General features: G+C 40.7%; 1 protein-coding gene across 1 annotated transcript; it reads right to left on the minus strand.

The window, feature by feature from the left end:
* Positions 1 to 20,672: 20,672 nt before the first annotated feature.
* Positions 20,673 to 21,785, minus strand: LOC131072410 (uncharacterized). The gene is made up of 2 exons (XM_058008553.1): positions 21,554 to 21,785; positions 20,673 to 20,878 (listed from the first exon to the last, which is right to left on the minus strand). Exons 1-2 carry the CDS (start codon positions 21,783 to 21,785, stop codon positions 20,673 to 20,675), a joined length of 438 nt encoding a protein of 145 aa, XP_057864536.1.
* Between the last annotated feature and the right edge of the window lie 1,376 nt (positions 21,786 to 23,161).

Raw genomic sequence — 23,161 nt, forward strand, 5'->3', positions numbered from 1 at the left:
GCTACATTGTATCAGAAAAAGGCATCGAGGTGGACCCCGCAAAGGTTCAAGATATCATGGAAATGCCACCTCTAAGGAACATTAGTCAGCTACGATCTCTTCAAGGCAAGCTACAATCTATCAGACGGTTCATCGCTCAATTAGAGGACAAATGTCTCCCATTCAACCATCTACTTCTTAAAAATGTACCTTTCAAATGGGAGGACAAGTGTACATAATCATTCCATCAGCTGAAGCAATATCTCATGAATCCACCTATTTTAGTACCAACAATAGCAGGAAAGCCACTCATCCTCTACATATCGACAACGAAAGTGTCACTAGGGTCATTACTAGCACAAGAGGACTCAACAAGAAAGGAAAGAGCCATCTATTACATTAGCAAGACATTGAATGGCTATGAACTCAATTACACTTTTATCAAAAAATTTTGCTTAGTTGTAGTGTTCGCTTCCCAAAAGTTGTGACACTATATGTTAGCTCATACTATCAAGCTAGTGGCAAAGATCGATCCACTAAAATATCTACTCAGAAAAGCCGATCTCACATGGAGGTTATAAAAATGGGTCATGATCCTAAGCGAGTTCAACATTCAGTATACAAAACAAAGGGCTATCAAAGGAAAAACAATAGCAGATCAATTAGAAGAAGCACCTTTACCAGACAAACACCCACTACAGGTGGAATTTCCAAATATGGATGTGCTCACTATTATGCCAAAGCAATGGACCCTATACTTTGATGGATCTTATACACAACATGGATCAAGTGTCAGCATCTCGTTCATCACTCTAGAAGGACACACAATTACGCAAAACTAAAGATTGATGTTCTCATTCACCAATAATATCGTCGAGTATGAAGCTCTAGTGACAGGTATCAAAGTAGTCATGGAATGAAAAATCACAAAATTGAAAGTCTATGGGGACTCTCAATTAGTTATCAATCAGATCAATGCTAACTATAAGACAAAAGATGATAAGATGATGTCGTACAAACGTATGGTGGATGATTTTAAGAAATACTTTGTACACATCCTATTTGAGAAGATTCCAAGGCTGAACAATATAGTTGTTGACGCAATGGCCACTATCGCCTCGCTCCTACAAATTCTAGATACACAAAATCGTTATGAATTCTTGGTGGAGCAATTATTTTCCTTGGCCTATGACAATTCAGAATCCCAAGTCATTTGTGCCCTAAACGATTCTGATTCCCCCTTATACAGGAAGATCTATGCCTACCTCAAAGACAATACCCTTCCACCAGACTTGTCTCGTAACCAAAAATGTAGCTTTATCCAACAAGCAACCCGCTATACCTTAACCACTGATACGCTTTATCGCCGAGGTCTTGATGGTACTCTTCTTTGATGCCTCGATCATAATAAATTTGAATGCGCCTTACATGAGATTCACGAAGGTATTTGTGGTACACATTCAAGTGGTCCTACTCTTGCCAAGAAACTAATAAGGATGGGATATTATTGACCAAAAATGGAAAAAGAGTCCTATCAGTTTGCTAGGAAATGCCCTAAGTGTCAAATTCATGGTAACCTCATACACGCGCCAACACAAGAGTTGCAACCATTCACTACGTCTTGGCCTTTATGTCAATGGGGAATCGACCTAGTGGGAAAGATCCATCCTTCCTCATCAAATGGACACAAGTTCATCATCATGGCCACCAAATGGATTGAGGCAGTTCCATTGACTACAGTGACCGGCAAGCAGATAAGTTCCTTCAATCTGAATTACCTCATATGTCAGTACGACATCCCTAGTTCCATTATCACAAATAATGGAAGACCTTTCAAGAATCAGGATGTACAAGAGCTTTGTGAGTGATTCCATATCCAGCATCACTTTTTGACACCTTATTATCCACAAGGGAATGGCCAAGAAGAGGCCTCAAACAAGACAATCTTGAAAATCCTCAATAAGATAGTGAATGATGCTGGTAAAGACTGACATGTCCAACTTAATCCTGCACTTTGGGCCTATAGAAAAAGTATACGCACACCTACATGAGCTACACCATACTCATTGGTGTATGGATCATAAGCTATCCTACCTATTGAGGTAGAGATTCCATCACTTCGAGTGTCATTAAAAGGCCTCATTCCAGATGAGGAATATCGAGTCAATAGGCTACAAGAGCTCGAGATGCTATATGAATGCCGCCAATGTTCCTTTGATCATCTCAAGGCATATCAACAAAGAATGTGCAGAAGCTACAATCATAGAATCATCCCAAGGGCCTTCAAAATTGGTGACCTAGTCCTAAAGGAAAATCCTCGCAATCAGCAAGATCAAGAAAAGAAAGGGAAATTTGAACCTAACTAGTTGGGACCCTTTGTGATCATATCAACTTATGGATCGGGAGCATATCAGTTATCAACTTCAAAAGGGGATGTGCTTGATGAGCCAACCAACAACATCCATTTGAAGAAATTCTACACTTGAGTTGTCCAATGCACGGATCAAGCAAAAAAACAATAAGTATAAAAAATTGTCACTAGGGTGAAAACCTTGCAAACAGGCACCCTGTGACATAAAAAAAATCAAAAAATCAAGAAAAATAAATAAATTGAAAAAAATAAAAAAGTGCAATAAAAACAATAGGTGAAAACCTAGCAATAGGCGCCATTTGTGAGAGAGCAGCTCCTCTATCTATCAGTGCCCGCATCATATCTTTGGCTCCATCTGATCTAAGCCAATAGCCATCGCAGAACGCTTGTACATGTAGCATTATCTCGAACATACTTTAATGTAGTCATTGTCCTTCATTATCTAAATTAGTTATCTGACTCATATCCCACCATGGCTTGGTGATCAATGTAAATATCCATATCGAAAAAGTATCAACAGCAAAAGGCAAAATGTTAACCTGACTAGGGGCATTTCGCCTTGAGGGTTTTTGACATCAGACCAAACATGTAGCAAGATAACAAAGATTAGAACAACCAACAATGACAACAGTTATACAAGAGGCTAGACATCAAGGAATTGAACTGATTTGAACTGAACAAAAGATCTATTTGCAAGATGTTTTACTTGAAAAGAATACTTTCTAGATGGCATGCATGCTTACTTATGGTTGTTAATTTTTACTTATCAAATCTCCTAAGTGACTCAAGGATGTCTCAATGACTAGAGAAACAAGGATGGAATGTGATGTTTTCTTTGTCTGTTGTTTGGGAGTGAAGCCTTCTATTGTGCAAATTTGTCTTACGACATGATCGGATAACATATCACTGAAGACATTTTGGATTTGTATGGGACAAAGGTTAATTCTTGTTTGTTTTACGCAAGCAACACTCACGTTGTCTTGGTTAAATTATACCTCGACGCTTGTGTCATCTTGCAGTATCAAAAACCATGTAAGTTATACTCAGGTCATTATGGTTTAATTATATCATGATACTTGTATCAACTTTGAACAATTCAAGGCTCGATGATGAAAACAAAGGAAGCACTGGCACTTTGATAAACACAGATGGAAACATTTGGGAACGAGAATGCATTAGTATCATTTCACTATCATAACCATATCATTTTAATCTTGAATTAGTATCATTTCATTATCATCTTAATCTTGAATTAGGTTGCATATCATTTTTGCATTAGTATCATTTCATTATCATTGTCATCTTAAAATCCCATTAGGTTGCACATAATTATCATTTTAATCAGGCATGTAGTTACATTCTCACTATCATTGCATTATCATTGTTATCTTAAAATTGCATTAGCTTGCATATCATTATCATTATCATCATACATATCATTACAATCATACATCTCATTTTCAAGATACATTTCATATCATACATCTCATTTTCAAGATACATCTCATATCATACATCTCATTTTCAAGATACATATCATATATCTCATTTTCAATATACATTTCATGTTTCAAATCATTATCGCATTTTACATCACTATCATGGTGCGTTTCATATCAAGAACATTTGGCATTCTAGATCACATTATCCAAAGCACAAAAACATGTTAGAAACATTTGCACAATCATAAGCATATGCAATCATCAAATCAAACCATCATAGACATACCACCTTCCAAACATATAGTATCCATTAGACATACATTGCAATCATCATAGAAGCATGTAGATCATAAAAATTAAAAACACACGTCACATCATCTGCATCATCATCCAAGCAAAAGTCATATAGATCAAAGGCATATCATATAGCTCATCAAAATCAAAGTCGTTGCATGTATAAACATATCTACTATCATATCATCATGCATATGTGTGGCCACATGTTGATCCAAAGGAAAATCAATGATACAAGTCAGAGCCAATCATCAGTGAAACAATAAAATGTCCAAAGTCCCTGGGTATCATATCAATAACAATGTCCATCAAATCAAGCAACATCGGTATCAAGGAAATTGTAGACACCCAAAATTGTCATGTCTAATTAAATAAATATTTTATTTATTTAATTATCTAAGCTTAATTCTTCTATTAATTAAATAAATCTTTATTTATTTAATTAATTCATTTATCCTCTTCTAACTTTATTTCTCATTTAAATAAATACCTTTATTTATTTAAATTATCCCCTTTCTAAATTAAATAAATATTTTTTTTGTTTAATTGATCTCACTTCCTCTATTAATTAAATAAATCTTTATTTATTTAATTAATTCATTCACCTTTTCTACCCATGACACATGTCATTCATCTCTTAATTCATATACTACCTACCCCTTTCATTATTTTATTATTTCTTTTACCTACCCTCTAATCATAGCCGACCTCCTTTTACACCTCTCAATCTTATCCCTCCATTTCATATAGTGTCTTCTATATAAGGAGATGCTTCCTTCATTATCAAAGCCTAATCGTTCTATGCATTCTAATGATCTTTTATGCAATTGTCTATACTACGATCCTACTTGCAACCACATTCCGTTCTTTGTTGAGCTCTTGTGCACATAAAATCTGAGAGCAAATATATCAAGGAAGATCAATGGAGATAGGAAGAATGGAGATCCAAACCCTATTGGACATGTGATGGTATAATCTTTGTGATTTCATTTGATTTACATTGTCTTAGGTAATCTTCATATGTTATGGTGGATCTTTGTTGATTGTTAGGCTAGGGTTTTGTGGTTGAATTCATTTAGCCTTTCAATATTGTTATTATTGTTATCCATTTTCACCATATACATTTTGGCACGCCTGGTGGGACTCTTGTCCCTTTTGCAGTTAACTTCTTTGTTGCAGATTTTGTATTTTGAAGTTACAGATCCGACGTTTTCGGTAGCATTTTGATATTTCCGCGTCTTCGTACTTTTGGATCGCATTTTTGATTTTCTGGCGCGTCTGTGACATTTGGATCCGCGTTTGTGTTTTGGCAATATTTTATTTTGCAGGTTCCAGGAAAACGCGTCTGTGTTGTAAAGTCGCGTCTGCAATGGTTTTGGCCGTGTCTGTGTCCAAAAGATGCGTCTGTGTTATGTAGCCACGTCTGTGTCACCCAATTGCGTTTGTGTTGAAGGTAACTGCGTTTGTGTTCACCAGTTTCAAAATTTTGGGTTTTCATTGATTCAGTTTTTCAGATTTTGCATTTAGGGTTTCAGATCTGGTTTATTTTGAGCTAACATTTTCAAATCTAGCTAACAAAACTGGTGCAACTTGTCTTGAAAGCAAAATCGTTTGGTCAAAGGCCCCTATTTTCACAAATTCTTTTGGGTTTAAAATTTACCTAACTTGTGTGCTTGCAGGAAGGGGTGATTATTTGAAATAATCCAAAATACTAACAACTCTTTGTTGCAGGTCCTTGGCAAGGGTTTTTGGATTTTTATTGTGTGCCTTGTTTTCATAGACTAGCAAACACTTCCATTGGTGCACTAAAATTGAATCATTGTCTTTTGTGTCTTGAGCAATAGGCTCTTTTTGTTTAATCTTTAGAGGGCCTGTCTTCCCGTGTGGTCATTAGGACTACTAGTGAGAAGAGAACGACCCAAGTGGTAGCGAAAAAAACCCACCTCATCCGAACCACTATAAACAAATGTATTCATGGTGAAAACTATGAATAACGTGTGCTGATTAGTTCATACCGACACTATGTCTCCCCATAAACCCGTTTGATCAAATTTATTTGATCAGTTGTAGGGCGTAACTCCTATCGGCTGGGAGCCTTCTGTATTTATAGAGCTGAAAGTGCCGCATGTATGGCCACATGAGTGGATGCCCTTACTAGCACCATTTTATTTTAGAGGCCCAAATCCTTCTAGTTGTTGGGGCAGGAGGTCGGACCTCTGGTAGCGGCCCACACACATACAGTTCTTAGTAGAGATACAAAGTTCGCCATGGGGAGTTTTTGTGGGGACTGATGCTTGGCTGACCTGAGAAGTGAGTGCCGAGGGTGGAGCCAGTGAGGTCAAGCATCTAAGTATCCGCTCTAAATAGCATAGCCTCGAGGGTAAAACCCCATGTGGGATCAACAACTATTGTCTTGGCCAGCCATAAAAATTGTGCTTGACTTATTTTAAACATTCAAAACCAAACAACAAAACATTGTGTCTTCAAGTGCATGCAAAACATTTTTACATCAAACAACACACTTTTTTTTTGGAGTCATTTTGAGTCTAGACACTTGCAAACATTGGGTCTTCATCAACATTGTGTCCTCTTGTCACGAAAAACAGTCAAACAGTCAGATTTGGTCACAACAAAACGACTTCACAGATTGGAAAAAATTGCACAAATTTTACAGAAACGCGTCTGTGTCGAACATAAAAGCATCTGTGTTGTATAACCGCGTCTATGAAGGGCAGAATCGCGTCTGTGTTCCAATAGTCAACATTACACTTTGCAAAAAAAATCTCAAAAATGTGTCTGTGTTAAACAGAGTCGCGTCTACGTCAGGAAACCACGTCTGTGAAGTATACAGGCGCGTCTGTGTCCAGAATTGAAAAACTGTTATAGTCCAGCAAACAAACATAGTCAGTTTCATAATTCTTGAGCTTCCCAGGGTTTCATTTAGCATTCAACCTGTCTTTGGGTCTCACAAAATCCATCATTGCTTCACATCTCTCATTACATTCACAATTGTCTACACTTGAGTCAAAAGGTCACTTGCTTGTCCCCATCATACTTTGTCAACACACTACATACAACAACACTTTGCTAAATGGTCCCTCATCAAGGTTTCTTACCTTTGGGTCTCATTTGGTCTTACTTAGAGTCAAGGTCAACTTACCTCATCAAGAGAAACTATCCTCTCTTTGGAAGTCACACCTACTCTACTACGTACATACTTGGTCTTACCCTTTGGACATTGCAAGTACACTTCAGATTCATTTACATTCCATCCAACTCTTGGTCTTTCATACTCTTTCCATTTTTCATCTAGTCTCACACGTCTTGGTCAATACCTAGTTCATGGTTGAAACCCGTCTTCAAAAATCTAGGAGAGAAACTAAAGAGGCTCAAGAGTCTGCAAACATGAGTTCTTATGAGTATGACAATGAGATCTTTTTCAATTCTGATCATACTACATTACCTGACATGGATGCCTATAGAAACATTCCAAATGTTGAGAACATCGACACTATAAACAACAATGCTACACACAATGACAATGTGGACAACTTTTCCGTACATTCAGCAGATGTGGAAGAATACATTATGAATCCCCATTTCAATCGATTGGTTGAGGAAATAATGAGCAGGGATAGACAATACTTTTTACAAATGATGGCACAAAGTGGAGCCAAGATACCTCATGATTTTGACATGTCTCAAATAATGGAAAATCAACCTTTGCAACAACCTCACTCCAACATGGATCAAAGGAGACCTAATAATGGAGGAAATAGAGGACCACATATGGTACCTGAATCACCATCAGCTTTGCTTCAAAAACCAGAGGTCCCACATACACATGGTCAAACATATGATACTCACCTTCGCAGACCACTATGGAAGTCTTATGGAGAAAAATATGCTCAATCACATATCAATGCTAAGGATCAACGACCAAAGCAATGGGATATTCCAAGGCATTCTCAAATTTTGGACACAAGGAAACCCCGTGTCAAATTTGGGGGCAATACAATAGAACATGACATGCCTGTAGAGTATGGTATACATGCACAAAATAGATATGGTGTTCCTCAACATGAATCTATACCAAGTGGTCCATATACGCAGCATCATTATAGACCTCCTCCATATGAACATGTGTATAATCAATATCATCCATATATGCAACATGCTCCTCTTCCAATGGGTACTTCAAGCATGGGGTATGGTCCAAGAAGTCGATCTCCACCTAAGAGCAATTTGGAGCAACAAATCAGGGACTTACAAAAGAAAATGGAGGACATAAATACACCGAAGCCAACATACACAATGAGAGACATATGTCCTTATCCATTTGACAAGACCATTCCAATGCCTCCTTTTCCTACACACTTTGTGATGCCTAAATTTGATAAGTATAGAGGAAAAGGGGATCCTAAGGCACACATAAGACAATTTTTCATAGCTTGCATTGAGGTAGCAGCAGAAGAGACATATTTGATGAGATTATTCCCGCAAAGCTTAGGTGATCAAGCTATGGAATGGTTCTCCCAACTACCACCTGGTATTAAGTCATGGGGTGATCTAGCAGAGGCATTTATCCAACATTTCTCCTACAACATAGAGACAGACATATCAGTCACTACTTTGTGCAACACCAAGAAAAAAGAGGGAGAGTCTTTTGCATCATTCTTACAAAGATGGAGAAATCTAGCCAGCAGATGCTCTTGTGAAATTTCACAAAAACAAATGGTAGAAATGTTCACCCAGAATGTTAACAAAGACATTGGCTATGATCTAAGAAAATCTTGTTTGTCCACCTTCAAGGACGTTATTGAAAAAGGCTTAGCAACAAAGAAGGTCCTAATTGAACAAGGAGTCATCAAGATATTCAAGGAAAACAAAGATGACTTTAAAGGAAAAGACAAGCCAAGATTTTGGAATAAAAACAAGAACACGGTCAATGATGGTGTTGTTGATGCTAAAATAGTGCGACCCAAAGTCATCTTTTCAAGATCAAGTTCTACAAACAATCAAGTGAATACTCAAACAACTTCCAGATCACGAAGGAAGTACACCCAATTGGGAGAACCACTTGAGTCAGTTTTCAAGAAGCTAGTGGCAAACAAGGTAATCACAGTTCCAGATTTTCCTCCATATGAACCAAAGGTTAAACCAAATTGGTGGAATGATGATGAGTATTGTGAATTTCATAAGAGCAAGGGTCATAAGACAGGAAATTGTCATCAACTGAAGAACATCATACAGGATCTCATTGATAGAGGTGACATTGAGATTGAGGGACATTCGTCTAATCAAGAACATGAGATGTTTAAGGAACCATTCCCAAAACATGACAAGGGAAAAGCTAAAGTCACAGAGGATCAAACCAACTATACCAGAGCATCTTACAACTATGATTCAACCATCAATCACATCTCGATGGACAATTATGTCTCTACCATTATCATCAAGGACAAAGCATCTGAGAATTCTACCCAGAGACCATGGATTGTCCTAAAAGGTGTTGGATCTTCTTCTGAACCTACCTCTGAATGTAATGTTACAACTCATCAAGGTAAAATCACTTTCCAAGGTGCTCCAACTAAAAACACCACTTCTTCATCAACCAAACCTGAGTATGACCTTGTAGAACAACTAGGGAAGACACCTGCGCTCATCTCGATCCTTGAGCTATTACGCATATCTCCCGCACATAAAGCCATTCTTGACAAAATCTTGAGAGATACTGTCATTCCTACTGATCTGAATGTGGACCAGTTTCAAGCCATGGTGGGATACCTTTCCATTCCACACTCCCTTACTTTCACCAAAGCCGATGACGCCTCTGTAAGTCAGCCACATAATGCACCACTACACATTGAAGCCTTCATACACAAACATTGAATAAAAAGAGTCCTGATAGATGGAGGAGCAGGTCTAAACATTTGCACATTAAGCATTATTACACAATTGGGATATTCTGATAAAACCGTGAATTCTACAAACAAAATCACCATCAAGGCATATGACGATGAAGAGCATTCATCCAAGGGTACAGTCATCTTACCTCTCAGAGTTGGGCCAGTTGCAAAGGATGTGGTTTGTCAAGTCCTGGATCTAAATCTCACTTACAACATATTGCTAGGACGCCCTTGGATTCATGAAATGAGGGCAGTCCCATCCACATATCACCAATGCATTAAGTTTCCTCATAATGGAGTGGAAGTAACAGTTAACGATGATCCAAATCCATTCATATACTGCAATAACCTGAAATCAAAGACTGAGACCATCATTCCTAGTAATCGTGAGGTTGTTCCTTCCTCGGCATACATTGATCCTGAGTCATTAAAACCTTCGACATCAAAACAAGGTGAGCTTAAAGGCAAGTTTCAAGACAAAGGCATGGGGGAATATACTTTAAATCAGACCATGTACTTATGACAAGTCATGAGTTCCCCAAAAGAAAATGGAAGACCACATCCTAACAAGCAAATCTCCATCATGATGCTTAAATGGGACCCTACTACCTTTCAAAGATGGGGTGAACTAGAAGAGGAAGATTTATACCAAATGCTTTTCAGAGACAATGAAGAGGAAACACAAGATCACATTAGTCTACCATGTGAGAAATATGGCAAAGGCTTCAAAATTCTACAAAAATTTGGGTATGATGGAAAAAGCCCTTTGGGATTACGAAAGGAAGGCATCATTGAACCTTTACAACCTGATTTGACTCTCAAGAAGGAACGCTTGAAAGGACTTGGTTTCTCGACTTCCAAGGTCCACACCCAAAGGACAGAAGAAGCCTTACAAATCAAAGCTATCAAAATTCAACAAGAGAATCGCTATTCCACAGATTCCAACAAATGGGAATGGGGTTCCGACAAGTCTTCCAGTGACTACGAGATCACCGAGACATTCAGAGAGCTAGATGAACCCACAGAAGAAGAGGAGTTTTATAACAAGTTCAGAGTTGGTCAAGAAACAACCCATGAGGATTCCACACAGTCCTTGTCTCAAGGTTCCAGGTTGAAATCACATAGGATGAGAACACCTGCCCCAGAATGCGCTACTAGTGATGATAATTTGGATTCGCTCGCGATCGAGACTGATGAGGAGAGTGCCATCGATGACCTCGATAATTACCTTGACATACCCGAATATAACTGCATCTTCACTCTTAGCCCCGCTAACTTCGAAGACATTAACGGCCTTCCCCTTGTTCACCACCAACTCATCGACTGGGATCATGAAGGACCTGCACAGTTTGACACATTCCAAAATGATGAAGCTTTTATTGACTATCTAGGCATACGAGATGATCTTCCCCCTAGAGACCATAAAGCGGGATACACTATATAACTCAATAGCGTGGCATATTTTGGTGAGGGTGTCGGACCTTCCAGTCGCAAAAATGTGAAAATAAGAACAAATCAAGGGTCTTATGGCGAAAACCACATAGTGGCGCTGTCTGACCCCAAAAAAGTAAAAAGAAAGGATGTATCTGAGGGTGAAAACCTCTCTGAGGCATCTAAAGATGGAAGGCTCGACTTTCTCCCAGCATCATATGAGGAAAAGTCATCCATGTTGGTCGAAGAGACTATCAAAACAAACATTGGTACAGAGGAGGTTCCACACAACATATTCCTAGCTCAATCACTGACAGAGTCAGAAAGGTCAAAATTCATAAGTTTCTTCAAAGAACGACAAATCAACTTCGCCTGGTCATACGCTGATATGCCTGGATTAGATCTGGATTTGGTAATGCATCATTTGACAGTCAAACCGGGGGCAAAACCAGTAAAACAGAAATTAAGAAAAATGCATCCACAAGTGGCATTACTAGTCAAAGCAGAACTTGAGAAATTACTCGATGTCGGATTCATACGCCCAATTGGTTATCCTGAATGAATCTCCAACTTGGTACCTGTTAGTAAACCGGATCGCAGCATCAGAATTTGCACAGATTTCAGAGAAATCAACAAAGCTTGTCCAAAGGATGATTTCCCATTACCAAATATTGACTTGACTGTTGATCTCACAGCAGGCCATGAAATGTTATCATTGATGGATGGATTCTCTGGTTATAATCAAATAAGGATCGCACCCGAGGATCAGCATAAAACAACATTTACTTGTCCGTGGGGAACTTTCTGCTAGAATGTCATGCCTTTCGGGCTAAAGAATGCAGGTGCTACATACCAAAGAGCCATGACTACTATCTTTCATGATCTCATGCATGTAACTGTGGAAGATTATGTTGACAACCTCTTGGGCAAATCAATAGACAGAAATACACATTTGGACATACTTTCAGTCGTCTTTGATCGGTTGGAAAAATACAAAGTAAGATTAAACCCCAAGAAATGTGTCTTTGGAGTAACCTCCGGAAAGCTCCTAGGATTCATTGTATCCAAAAGAGGAATTGAAGCTGATCCAGCAAAAGTTAAGGCCATCTTGGAGATGCAACCTCCATGAAATATCAGTCAACTTTGGTCCTTACAAGGCAGACTCCAATCCATCCGAAGATTCATAGCACAACTAGCAGATAAGTGTAATCCTTTTCAACACCTGCTACATAAAAACATCAAATTCAAATGGGATGATAACTGTCAATAGGCTTTCCAAGCGCTCAAAGATTATCTTCTAAATCTGCCAGTTCTGATGCCACCAGTTCCAGATCAACCACTGTTACTATACATATCAGCTACTCCAACAACACTGGGGGCACTCTTAGCGCAACAAATGGCTGAAGGTAAGGAAAAAGCAGTATACTATATCAGTCACACATTAGTAGGATATGAGCTAAACTACACACCAATTGAGCGTGCATGTCTCGCCGTGGTCTTTGCTTTGCAGAAATTACGACATTACATGCTTACTCATAAGACTAAGTTAGTTGCAAGAATAGACCCATTGAAATACCTTCTCAATAAGGCAACACTTACTGGGCAACTGGCCAAATGGGTAATGATCCTGAGTTTTTGACATTGAGAATGTGGACAGAAAAGCAATAAAAGGACAAGCCATTGCAGATCAATTAGCAGACGCTCCGATGATAGATGATGTTCCTCTCAGTTCAGAATTTCCAAATGAATCCATTTTGATAATGTCACATGCAAAGCCATGGCAACTATACTTCGACGGCTCATACACACAGCATGGGGCAGGAGCTGGCATCCTTTTTATAACTCTTTCAGGGGATTCTATACCAAAATCATACCGCTTATCATTTCCTTGCACTAACAATATAGCGGAATATAAGGCATTAACAACAGGATTACGAATTGCAGTTCAATGGAAGATCCAAGAACTTCGTGTTTTTGGGGACTCCCAACTGGTCATCCGTCAAGCAACTGATGATTACCAAACAAAAGATGAGAAATTAATGCCTTATAAACAAATGGTGGATGACTTGAAATAACACTTCACAAAGATAGACTTTGAGCAGATACCAAGAGAGCAGAATCGCGTCGCAGATGCCATGGCTACAATTGCTTCCTTGATTGATTTACCTCCAAACGAGACCCGCTATGAGTTCTTGGTGGATAACCTTTTGGTTCCTTCATATGAGATCATGCCTACTGAGACAATATGTGTTGTTGGTCTCAAATCCCAGTTATATGGTTCCATTTTCACATACTTACGTGACAATACTTTACCTCCTGATCTATCAAATAACCATCGTCGCACTTTCATTCGCCAATCCTCTCGATATGTCATTTTAGCTGATATCCTATACTGATGAGGTCTAGATGGCACTCTTCTTAGATGTTTAGAAAGCGAAGAAGCTCAGATTGCGTTACGAGAAGTGCATGAAGGGATATGTGGTCCACATGCTAGTGGTCCTACCTTGGCCAAGAAACTCATCAGGACTAGATATTATTGGCTCAATATGGAGAAAGACTCATAACAGTTTGTCAAGAAATGTAAGCAATGTCAAATTCATGGAGATCTCATACATGCGCCAGCACAAGAACTTTAACCAATTGCGTCTCCTTGGCTCTTTTGTCAGTGGGGACTCGATCTCATAGGCAAGATTCACCCTCCTTCTTCCAATGGTCTTAAATTCATTATCACTACCACAGAGTATTTTACAAAATGGATTGAAGTCATGCCTCTCACACAAGTCACAGGAAAACAGATTGCTACATTCATCCTCAACTATATCATTTGCCGATACGGTATTCCTGTTTCCATTATCACTGATAACGGGCGTCCCTTCAAAAATCAGGATGTTTGTGAACTCTGTGACCACTTCCATATTTCCCCCAAGGTAATGGCGAAGCTGAGGCATCTAATAAAACAATCCTTAAAATCCTAAAGAAAACAGTCGACGATGCTGGTCATAATTGGCACATTCAACTTAATCCTACACTTTGGGCCTACCGCACAAGTGTCCGCACACCTACAGAAGCTACACCCTATTCACTTGTCTATGGCGCTAAAGTTATCTTGCCTATTGAGGTCAAGCTACCCTCTTTACGGGTTTCTTTGCAAAACATCATCAGTGACGAAGACTATAGGGTCTCTCGCTTACAAGAGCTAGAACTACTGAATGAATGAAGACAAACTGCTTTTAGTCATCTCAAGGCTTACCAACAACGAATGAGTCGCAGCTACAATCACAAGGTCAAGCCTTGCACATTTGAGGTAGGGGACTTAGTTCTTAGAGAAAATCCTAAAAATCAACAAGACAGAGAGAAGAAGGGCAAGTTCGAACCAAACTGGCTTGGTCCCTACATTATTACAGCAGCATATGGATCTGGTGCATATTAGCTCTCAACTACAGAAGGTGAACCTTTGGAGGATCCTATCAATAGCATGCACCTTCGCAGGTTCTACACATAGCTCTTTGGAACATCCTAATTCAAAAATACAAAAAAATCAAAAATTTCAAAAATACAAAAAATTCAAAAATTTCAAAAATACAAAAAAATTCAAAAATTTCAAAAATACAAAAAAAAATCATAAAAATAAAAAATCGTTACTTGGTGAAAACCTGGCAAACAGGCACCTTGTGACACAAAAACATTGAAAAATAAAAAAAAAGTAAAGAGAAATAATTTCGTCCAACAGTGAAAACCACTTCGGTGGCGCTCTGGGCAAGTACCATGGTGAAAACTGGGTCACCAGCGCCATGCGTAGAGACATTGCTCCTCCCTCCTTTAGGATTCACTTTCATCCTTTCACTTTGCACACACTCACGACCAATTCATCCATAATAAACTTACCCATTCCCATCATGGCTTGTTATTGATCTCCCTAAGATTGGTTAGCCATTCATAATAAACCTCCCTTTTCACTCCCTTTCCATCCATAATAAATCAGATCCTATCTGTGGCTAAGGCAAATCCTACGTCTAGTGATGGGTGTGGAACTGAGAACATCACATTTTTCGAGGAGTACAATTTCTTCCAATTTTCTTCAATCTATCCGCGCACAATCCGCAATAAAGCAACATTTGCATCACAGATCCGCAATAAAGTTTCATCTTCTCCACAATAAAGTATCAGTTTCATGGATTCAGTCAGTTTCAGATGAGACACAACAGCAACAATGGGCTTCAACAAAATCAAATCTTTCAACAAGACTCAGACAACATATGGTTCGGTGCTATCTATCCTTTTTGTGAAAGTAAACGTTGTGACCACAATCAAATAAGACTTATACAAGTGACAAGAGACACTAAACTTGAGGGCTACAGTGGATGTGGTGTCGAGTCTTGGTTTTCTTTTGATTTTATCTTTTGGTGACATGTCTTTTAGCTTTTCTGGGATGTCTCTAACTAGAGATTCTATCTCCAGGATGTCTTTGACTAGAAAGGCGAGGATGGGGTATCATCACCTATTTTCTTTTGTTGTTTGTGGATTATCTCTTAGTAATGCTATGACTTGTCCAAGGATATGAGGACACTGTGAGTCTAGTATGAATTGGGGCATTCCTTCTTTGTGATTGTCTTATCTCCATGCAAACAGGTACAATGACTTTCTGGGTCGAACATATGCCTCGATTGTCATAACCTACTTGCCATAATAAAGCTCAATGATGATAATGCACAAGAAGCTCTTTCACTTTCATATCTTCTGTCTTCCATCCCCCTTTCTGGATTAACTTCCATCATCCTTCTCGAGTCCGCGTAGCTTGCTATCACATGACTGAGTATAATGACACACCAAAAACATTTGCATTTCATGTAGTTTCACTTGCATTACCACATATAAGCATTTCATACATACATATATATATCACAATTGCATCACATCCTGCACACAACACATATTAAAACATTTTACATTCTCATCATGTAAATAGACATTCGCATTTTCATATTCATTTGCATCATGCATACACATATAAAACATAAAAAGAACAAAAATATTGCATTACATCATATACATATTTGCATCCATAGCATAAAGCAAACATCACATAAGAACATTTCATCACATAGGTACACATGCATATAGCTGCCGCAAAGATGAATCATCTCATATATATATAAAAGTGTCATGATACAATGATGTCAAAATCATATGGCTACAAAAGCACCTGTAGGTGTCTACATCATCATACAAAAATGGTACAAAACTAATACATAGGGAGCCCTCTATGGCTATGATGAACTCCCTCCCTCGGAGCCGCCTAGCCTCGATGGAATCTGAGCCCTTGAAGGACCCACCCCAGGATCATCCCTCTTGTCTCTTCCATCTGGTGGTGGTGGAGGACCCATAACCCCACCACTCAATGCCTGTCTCCTCTGGCTCCCTCCCATAGCTATCGTTGTACGTGACAATCTATGGAAGCTCCTCGCCCGCTGATCTGCTGGCACTGCACCATAGTAGAGGTCTCTCTAGTAGGCAATCTCCTCCCCTGCCCGCAGGACATAAGCATATCCTGCCCATGTGTCCTCCGCTGCCTGTCTCCCGGCCCTCAGTGCTGTCTCAGCCTCTGTATAGCGTTGAATAGCCTGATCCCGCTCCCGCTTAGTATCTCTGAGCCTCCTCCTGAGCCGATCCCTCTCCCTCTCCAGCTCCTGGATCTCATCTGCCTGGCCCTGGCAGATCTCCCTCAGCTCTAGTAGCTCATCCTCCACCGGGTCAGCCCCCTCCACCTCTGCCTATGGCTCCCCCTGTACGGGTACCTGCCCCTGTGCCTATATCTGTACCTGTACTAGTACCTATCTCCGTCCCTGTCCCTGCACCTGTACCTGTCGGGGACCCTGTGCTGCTGGCACCTGTAGCGGCAATCCACCGCGACCCCTCACCACCCAAGCCTACCTCTCCTCACCACCCTCCCTCCCAGGTGCAACTCTCCTCTCTCCAACTGCTCCCCTCCTCCTCCGTCGGCCTCTGCCCCCATCGCCTCCACCGTCATCATCATCCCCACCCCCATCTCCCTCCAATGGCTCTCCCGGATCCATCAAGTGTGGGAAGGGATGCTCTGCCCAGTATGCTGTGTACTCAGCATCCATGTCGGTGTCCTTGATCTCTGGCCACATGTCCCAAGGTAGGGGTATCATCTCTACCAGCTGTGTCACTGCCTGATCATATGACAGCAAGGGCCCAAACTATGCCTGATCTCTAACTGTCTGTGCGTACAAGCCTGAGCCCCGGGGCATCCTCTGAATCCGGCCAAACTGTCGGCCAATCCTGTCTACCAGCTGCCTCTCTAGCACATAGGGTGTCCGCCCAATCAGGTACCTGCTCCGGAAGGTGTAGGGAAGCTCAACTACATCATCCTCCCACTGCTCGCAGCCCAGATATGATCTCCATATGACCATGTCAATGTCATCTATCACTCGCCGCCAATGCTCTAGCCTGCCAATCCGTGGCTGCGATGTGATCATGTCATATAGGTGCACAAAGCTACGTCCATGTCCCCTGCCCCTGAAGTGTATCAGTCGGGTAACTGGCAGATGCTCATAAGCCCATACCTGTAGCAATGTCACTCCGCAGCCTAATCCCACTGATCCATGATACACGAACTGATGAAGCTCATAATACAAATGGGCCAGCACACATGGTCCCCAGGCATATCTAGTGTGCTGCATCACCAGTGTCTCCAGTGCTCCTCCCCAGCCCACAACCAACCCCCGTGTCGCCCTATCCGGACACAGGAAGCCATTGATAGCTCCTCCTATCACTGCCAGCAATGCTAACCCTGTGGCTGTCATGGTGTCCCATGCCACATGTCCTACCCTCATCTCCAGTCCTGGGTCCTGGAATACTCGCCTCAGAGCCTCCCTGTCTCCATCTTGATCGTATGGGATCAGCTCCCCATCGATCGGTATCCGCAGAATCCTGTAAACATCCTCCAGGGTGACTGTCATCTCACCCATCGGCAAATGGAACGTGCACGTCTCAGAGTGCCATCTCTCAGCTAATGCAGTCAGCAGTCCCATGTTCGCCCGAAACTCGGGCACATATAGCACATGTCTCAGTCCCATCTCCTCAATAGCAGCTCGCTCCTCGGCTGTCAGCTCAAGTCACAACCTCTGAGTCGACGGGAATCTCTCCCGTGACTCCAGCATCGGCAAATACTCCTCCAGTCAAGCAAATCACTCATGTCAGTCATAGTGGCATTCACTGTTCATCACAAAATGCTACTTTTTATCTAAATGCATATGGCATTCTATCCTAGTGACACTCATTGTTCATCTCAAAGTGTTGCTTCTATCCTAGTGGTACTCCCTGTTCATCACAAAGTACTACGTGTGTGACACTCACTGTTCATCACAAGTGTTACTCACATTTGCACTCCCTGTTCATCACAAAGTGCTGCTCATATTTTAGTACTCCCTGTTCATCACAAAGTACTATATCTTGGTACTCACTGTTCATCACAAAGTGCCTTGATTTATCCTAGTCTTCCCTAGAGGACCTGCTTGAGTGTATCCTCTCAGCAGCTTATCCAATCGACAGCGTATGTTCATCACAGAACTGTCGATTTGACCTAGAAGACAAATCTAAACACAAACGTGCTTACCTGACATAAACGTGCTTTTAGACTGCACAGACGCGCTTGAAAAACACAGACGTGCCTATGCTCTGCACAGACGCGCCTGGGCTGCACAGATGTGCCTTCTTGGCATTCTAGATCACATTATCCAAAGCACAAAAACATGTTAGAAACATTTGCACAATCATAAGCATATGCAATCATCAAATCAAACCATCATAGACATATCACCTTCCAAACATATAGTATCCATTAGACATACATTGCAATCATCATAGAAGCATGTAGATCATAAAAATTAAAAACACACGTCACATCATCTGCATCATCATCCAAGCAAAAGTCATATAGATCAAAGGCATATCATATAGCTCATCAAAATCAAAATCAAAGTTGTTGCATGTATAAACATATCTACTATCATATCATCATGCATATGTGTGGCCACATGTTGATCCAAAGGAAAATCAATGATACAAGTCAAAGCCAATCATCAGTGAAACAATAAAATGTCCAAAGTCCCTGGATATCATATCAATAACAATGTCCATCAAATCAAGCAACATCGGTATCAAGGAAATAAATGAGCATCTGAGAATCATATCAAAACATCAATGAGTGTCATATCAACGAGATCAAAGTATAGCAATGTATCATATCGAAAGGTCATCAAAATACAATGATGTGTGTATATATCAATAAAGTACATCGGGGTATCAAATATAATATCTGTGAGCACAGTTGAGGAGCAGGATCAACGTGACCACCTCTAGAACCTATCAATTGAGAGTTCAATCTACTTGCACCTATGTTGCTGCTAGCGGCATCCCTCCTAGGTCCCATGACCCCCTCACTACCTCTATATCTACGAGATCCACCCCACTGAGAACTAGATGCAAAGCTGGGAGCTCGTTGAGCTACCGACACTGCCACAAAGTACAATTCCTTGTAATAGGTGGCCGCTCAGACTAATAGACAAGAGTTTGGATAGTCTTAGTTGTCACCCCATGTGTAGCTGCTTGTTGCAGAGTCTAAACCATCTCCTTGGCTCGGCCCCGACGTTCTATCTTGATGTCCCGCTCTATTGTAGCCTATGTAATCTGAGCTTGGGCGGCCTGTAGACCCTACTACGTTGTATCTCTCTCAGCCCGAGTGGTATCCCGCTCTAATGACACTGTAACCACCTATCTCTGTAACTGCACAACTTGTACCTGAGCCTATGTAAACTGACCCTGTAGCCTCTGCAACAGGGCCTATAATCCAAAAATTTGTGCCTGTTACTGATGCAGAGGCACTCTAATCTATACCCCCTGTGGCTACAAAGGCTGCAAATCTTGAGCACCAGCCTATCGAAGGGCAGGAGGGAGCATATCAATCCTCCTCCATTGAGCAAGTGTCTGAACCTCTTCCTTCTCCTCCTCCTCCTCCATCACCATCCCTCCCAATCTAATCACCCCTCCTCCTCCACCAACCTCCTCAGACTCAATCTCCTCATCAGAAGAATCATCAGTCTCCCCCTCAGATCCATCATCACCTGACCTCTCCCCAGCCTCCATCGCAACAACATCCTTAGCCTGCACTAGCCATCCTCATCCCAACTGTTGCCTCCATACCCCTCCTCTCCCCCTCACACCTCACCCACCACCATTCCCATCTCCTCCCTCATCTCCTCCTCCACCCCCACCACCACCTACTCCCCGGTCATGACCAATCACACCACCTCTCCCACCCCTCCTACCTTTCCCTCGTCCTCGCCCGCCACCTCGATGACCTCCCCCTCGACCCTGATCATCATCGTCATCATTGACCTCCTCTAGTGCAGGAATAGGCTCTCTTGGCTCTATCATTTGTGGGAACTTGTGTGTCATAAAATACTAAGTATACTCTATTGTCATGCCCGCATCAGCCACATCCACCAGCATGTTCTATACACAAAAAGGCAAGGAGTATAACTCAACCCGGACTATGGAAAAATCCAGTGTCAGCCCCAAATATGTCCTCTCCTTGTGTGCTCTAGCATACATAGTCATCCCCTGTGGCATAGGTTGCACGCGACCAAACTGTCGATATACCAAAGGAAGAATAAACCACTCTACCACATAAGGGGTGTGACCCCAAAAAAATTTGATAAAAAACAAAAAGGGCACCTCAAATCCATCCTCGGGCCAAAGCATACATAATCGATACGACCTCCACACCACTGTATCCATATCATCTAAGGCCTGTCTCCAATACTCCAACTTCCTGAGCATCGGCTGGGAAGCGACCTAGTTGTACATCATCACATAAGGTGCTCCTTTTGGTTTGTATCTCTCCCCAATCGGACAGGTCACTGCTATATGCTCCCATGCCCAAATTTGTAGAAGAGTGCACCCGAAAGCTAAATTGGTTGCATCATCATAGATCGCCTAATGGAGCTCATGATATAGGCGAGCAAGTAGACATACACCCCAAGCATATCATGTACACAACTGCACCATCTGTCGTAGAACTCGACCCCATCCAATCGACAAACCATGAGCCCTCCTGTCAGGAATCAAGAAGCTACCGATCAAGCCTACCAATACTGAAGAGAGTGGGGCATAGATATCTACCATGTCCTGCCAAGCCACTAAGTAACCTGCAATATGAGGATCATCGAACACCTCTTGTAGAGCATATGTCTTGCCAACCTCCTCCACATCATACACAACCAACTCTACTATAATCAAAATCCAAAGAATCTGATAGACGTCCTCGAGTGTCATTGTAATCTCACTCATCGATAAATGAAAGGTGTTGTGCTTGTTGTACCACCTCTTGGCCAGCACGGTGAGTAGACCCCTATTCTTCTAATAGGGCGACATGTGCAATAAATGAATGAGACCGTGAGCCTCTATAACTGCCAAAGCATCGACAGTCAATCGATCTCTCATCACAAAAGTCTTCGAGTATTTCTCTCGAAGCATTAGAACACCTCGTTGGATCTATATCAACAAAGAGGTATTATATTAGTTTTATCTATACTAAGAAATCAAGAAATCAACAAACCAACAACACAGGCATCTATCAAGTGACGACAGTCATGACCACACAAGGACTATCCTATCAACCAATCAAGTATCATATCTCAAGCCAATCAATAAGACTCATAATGCAAAAAAGTCTCATATTGAAACCCAACATCATATTGCAAACAAACCCACATCAAAATCAAGTTTCATATCAATCAAACAAGTATCCTATCGAAGATTACTCACTCAACCAAGAAACACATTGAAATCAAGTTTCATATCAATCAATCAAGCTTCATATTGGGAATCAATCAACAAGTCCCATATCGAAAAACCAAATCAGAACCATATCAAAAATCAAGAATCAAAATCATACCGAAATCAATACTATATCAACATCAGGACCTATATCGAAATCAATGACTTAAGGACGCATATCTCGCATCCTTTTGACCAACCTCGACCCATATCGACCAAGAACCCATATCAAGACCCATATCGACAACTTGACTCATATCAAAGTGAGACCCATATCGATAACTTGACTCATTTAACTCTTACCCATATCAAAATTGAACCATATCAATAACTTGACCCATATCCACCAAGGACCCATATCTGGACTCATACCAAATCATACCTATATCAAGATCCATATCAAGCCCCATATAGAGACCCATACCGAATGAATCATATCAAACAGACCCATATCAAACTGACTCGTATCGACTAGACAACATCAACAATCAATTAACGACAAAAATCAACACAATTGATTCAACTAACACATCGGCAGGGTGTAAAACTTCATAACAAGTCTAAAAATCAAAATTAAACATGTCGAAAATATCTCAAAATTCAAAAAAAATGCTCATTGTCTCATATGCACAAAAATAGTAATTAAATGTGCTACATCAAATGCGTTATTTAATTAATCATATGCATTGTTTAAACAATCAAATGCGCCAAACATTTCATAATATGCGCTAAAAAAAATTTCATATGCGTTATCTAATCTATCGTATGCGCTAAAATCCTACTCATATGCGCTACAACAAAAATAAAATGCACGAAGAGAAAATTCGAATGCGAGATAAGAAAAATTAAATGTGCTAAAAAATTCAAAAATA

The sequence above is a fragment of the Cryptomeria japonica genome, chromosome 8 (assembly GCF_030272615.1).
Source record: "Cryptomeria japonica chromosome 8, Sugi_1.0, whole genome shotgun sequence".
NCBI classification, from domain to species: domain Eukaryota; kingdom Viridiplantae; phylum Streptophyta; class Pinopsida; order Cupressales; family Cupressaceae; genus Cryptomeria; species Cryptomeria japonica.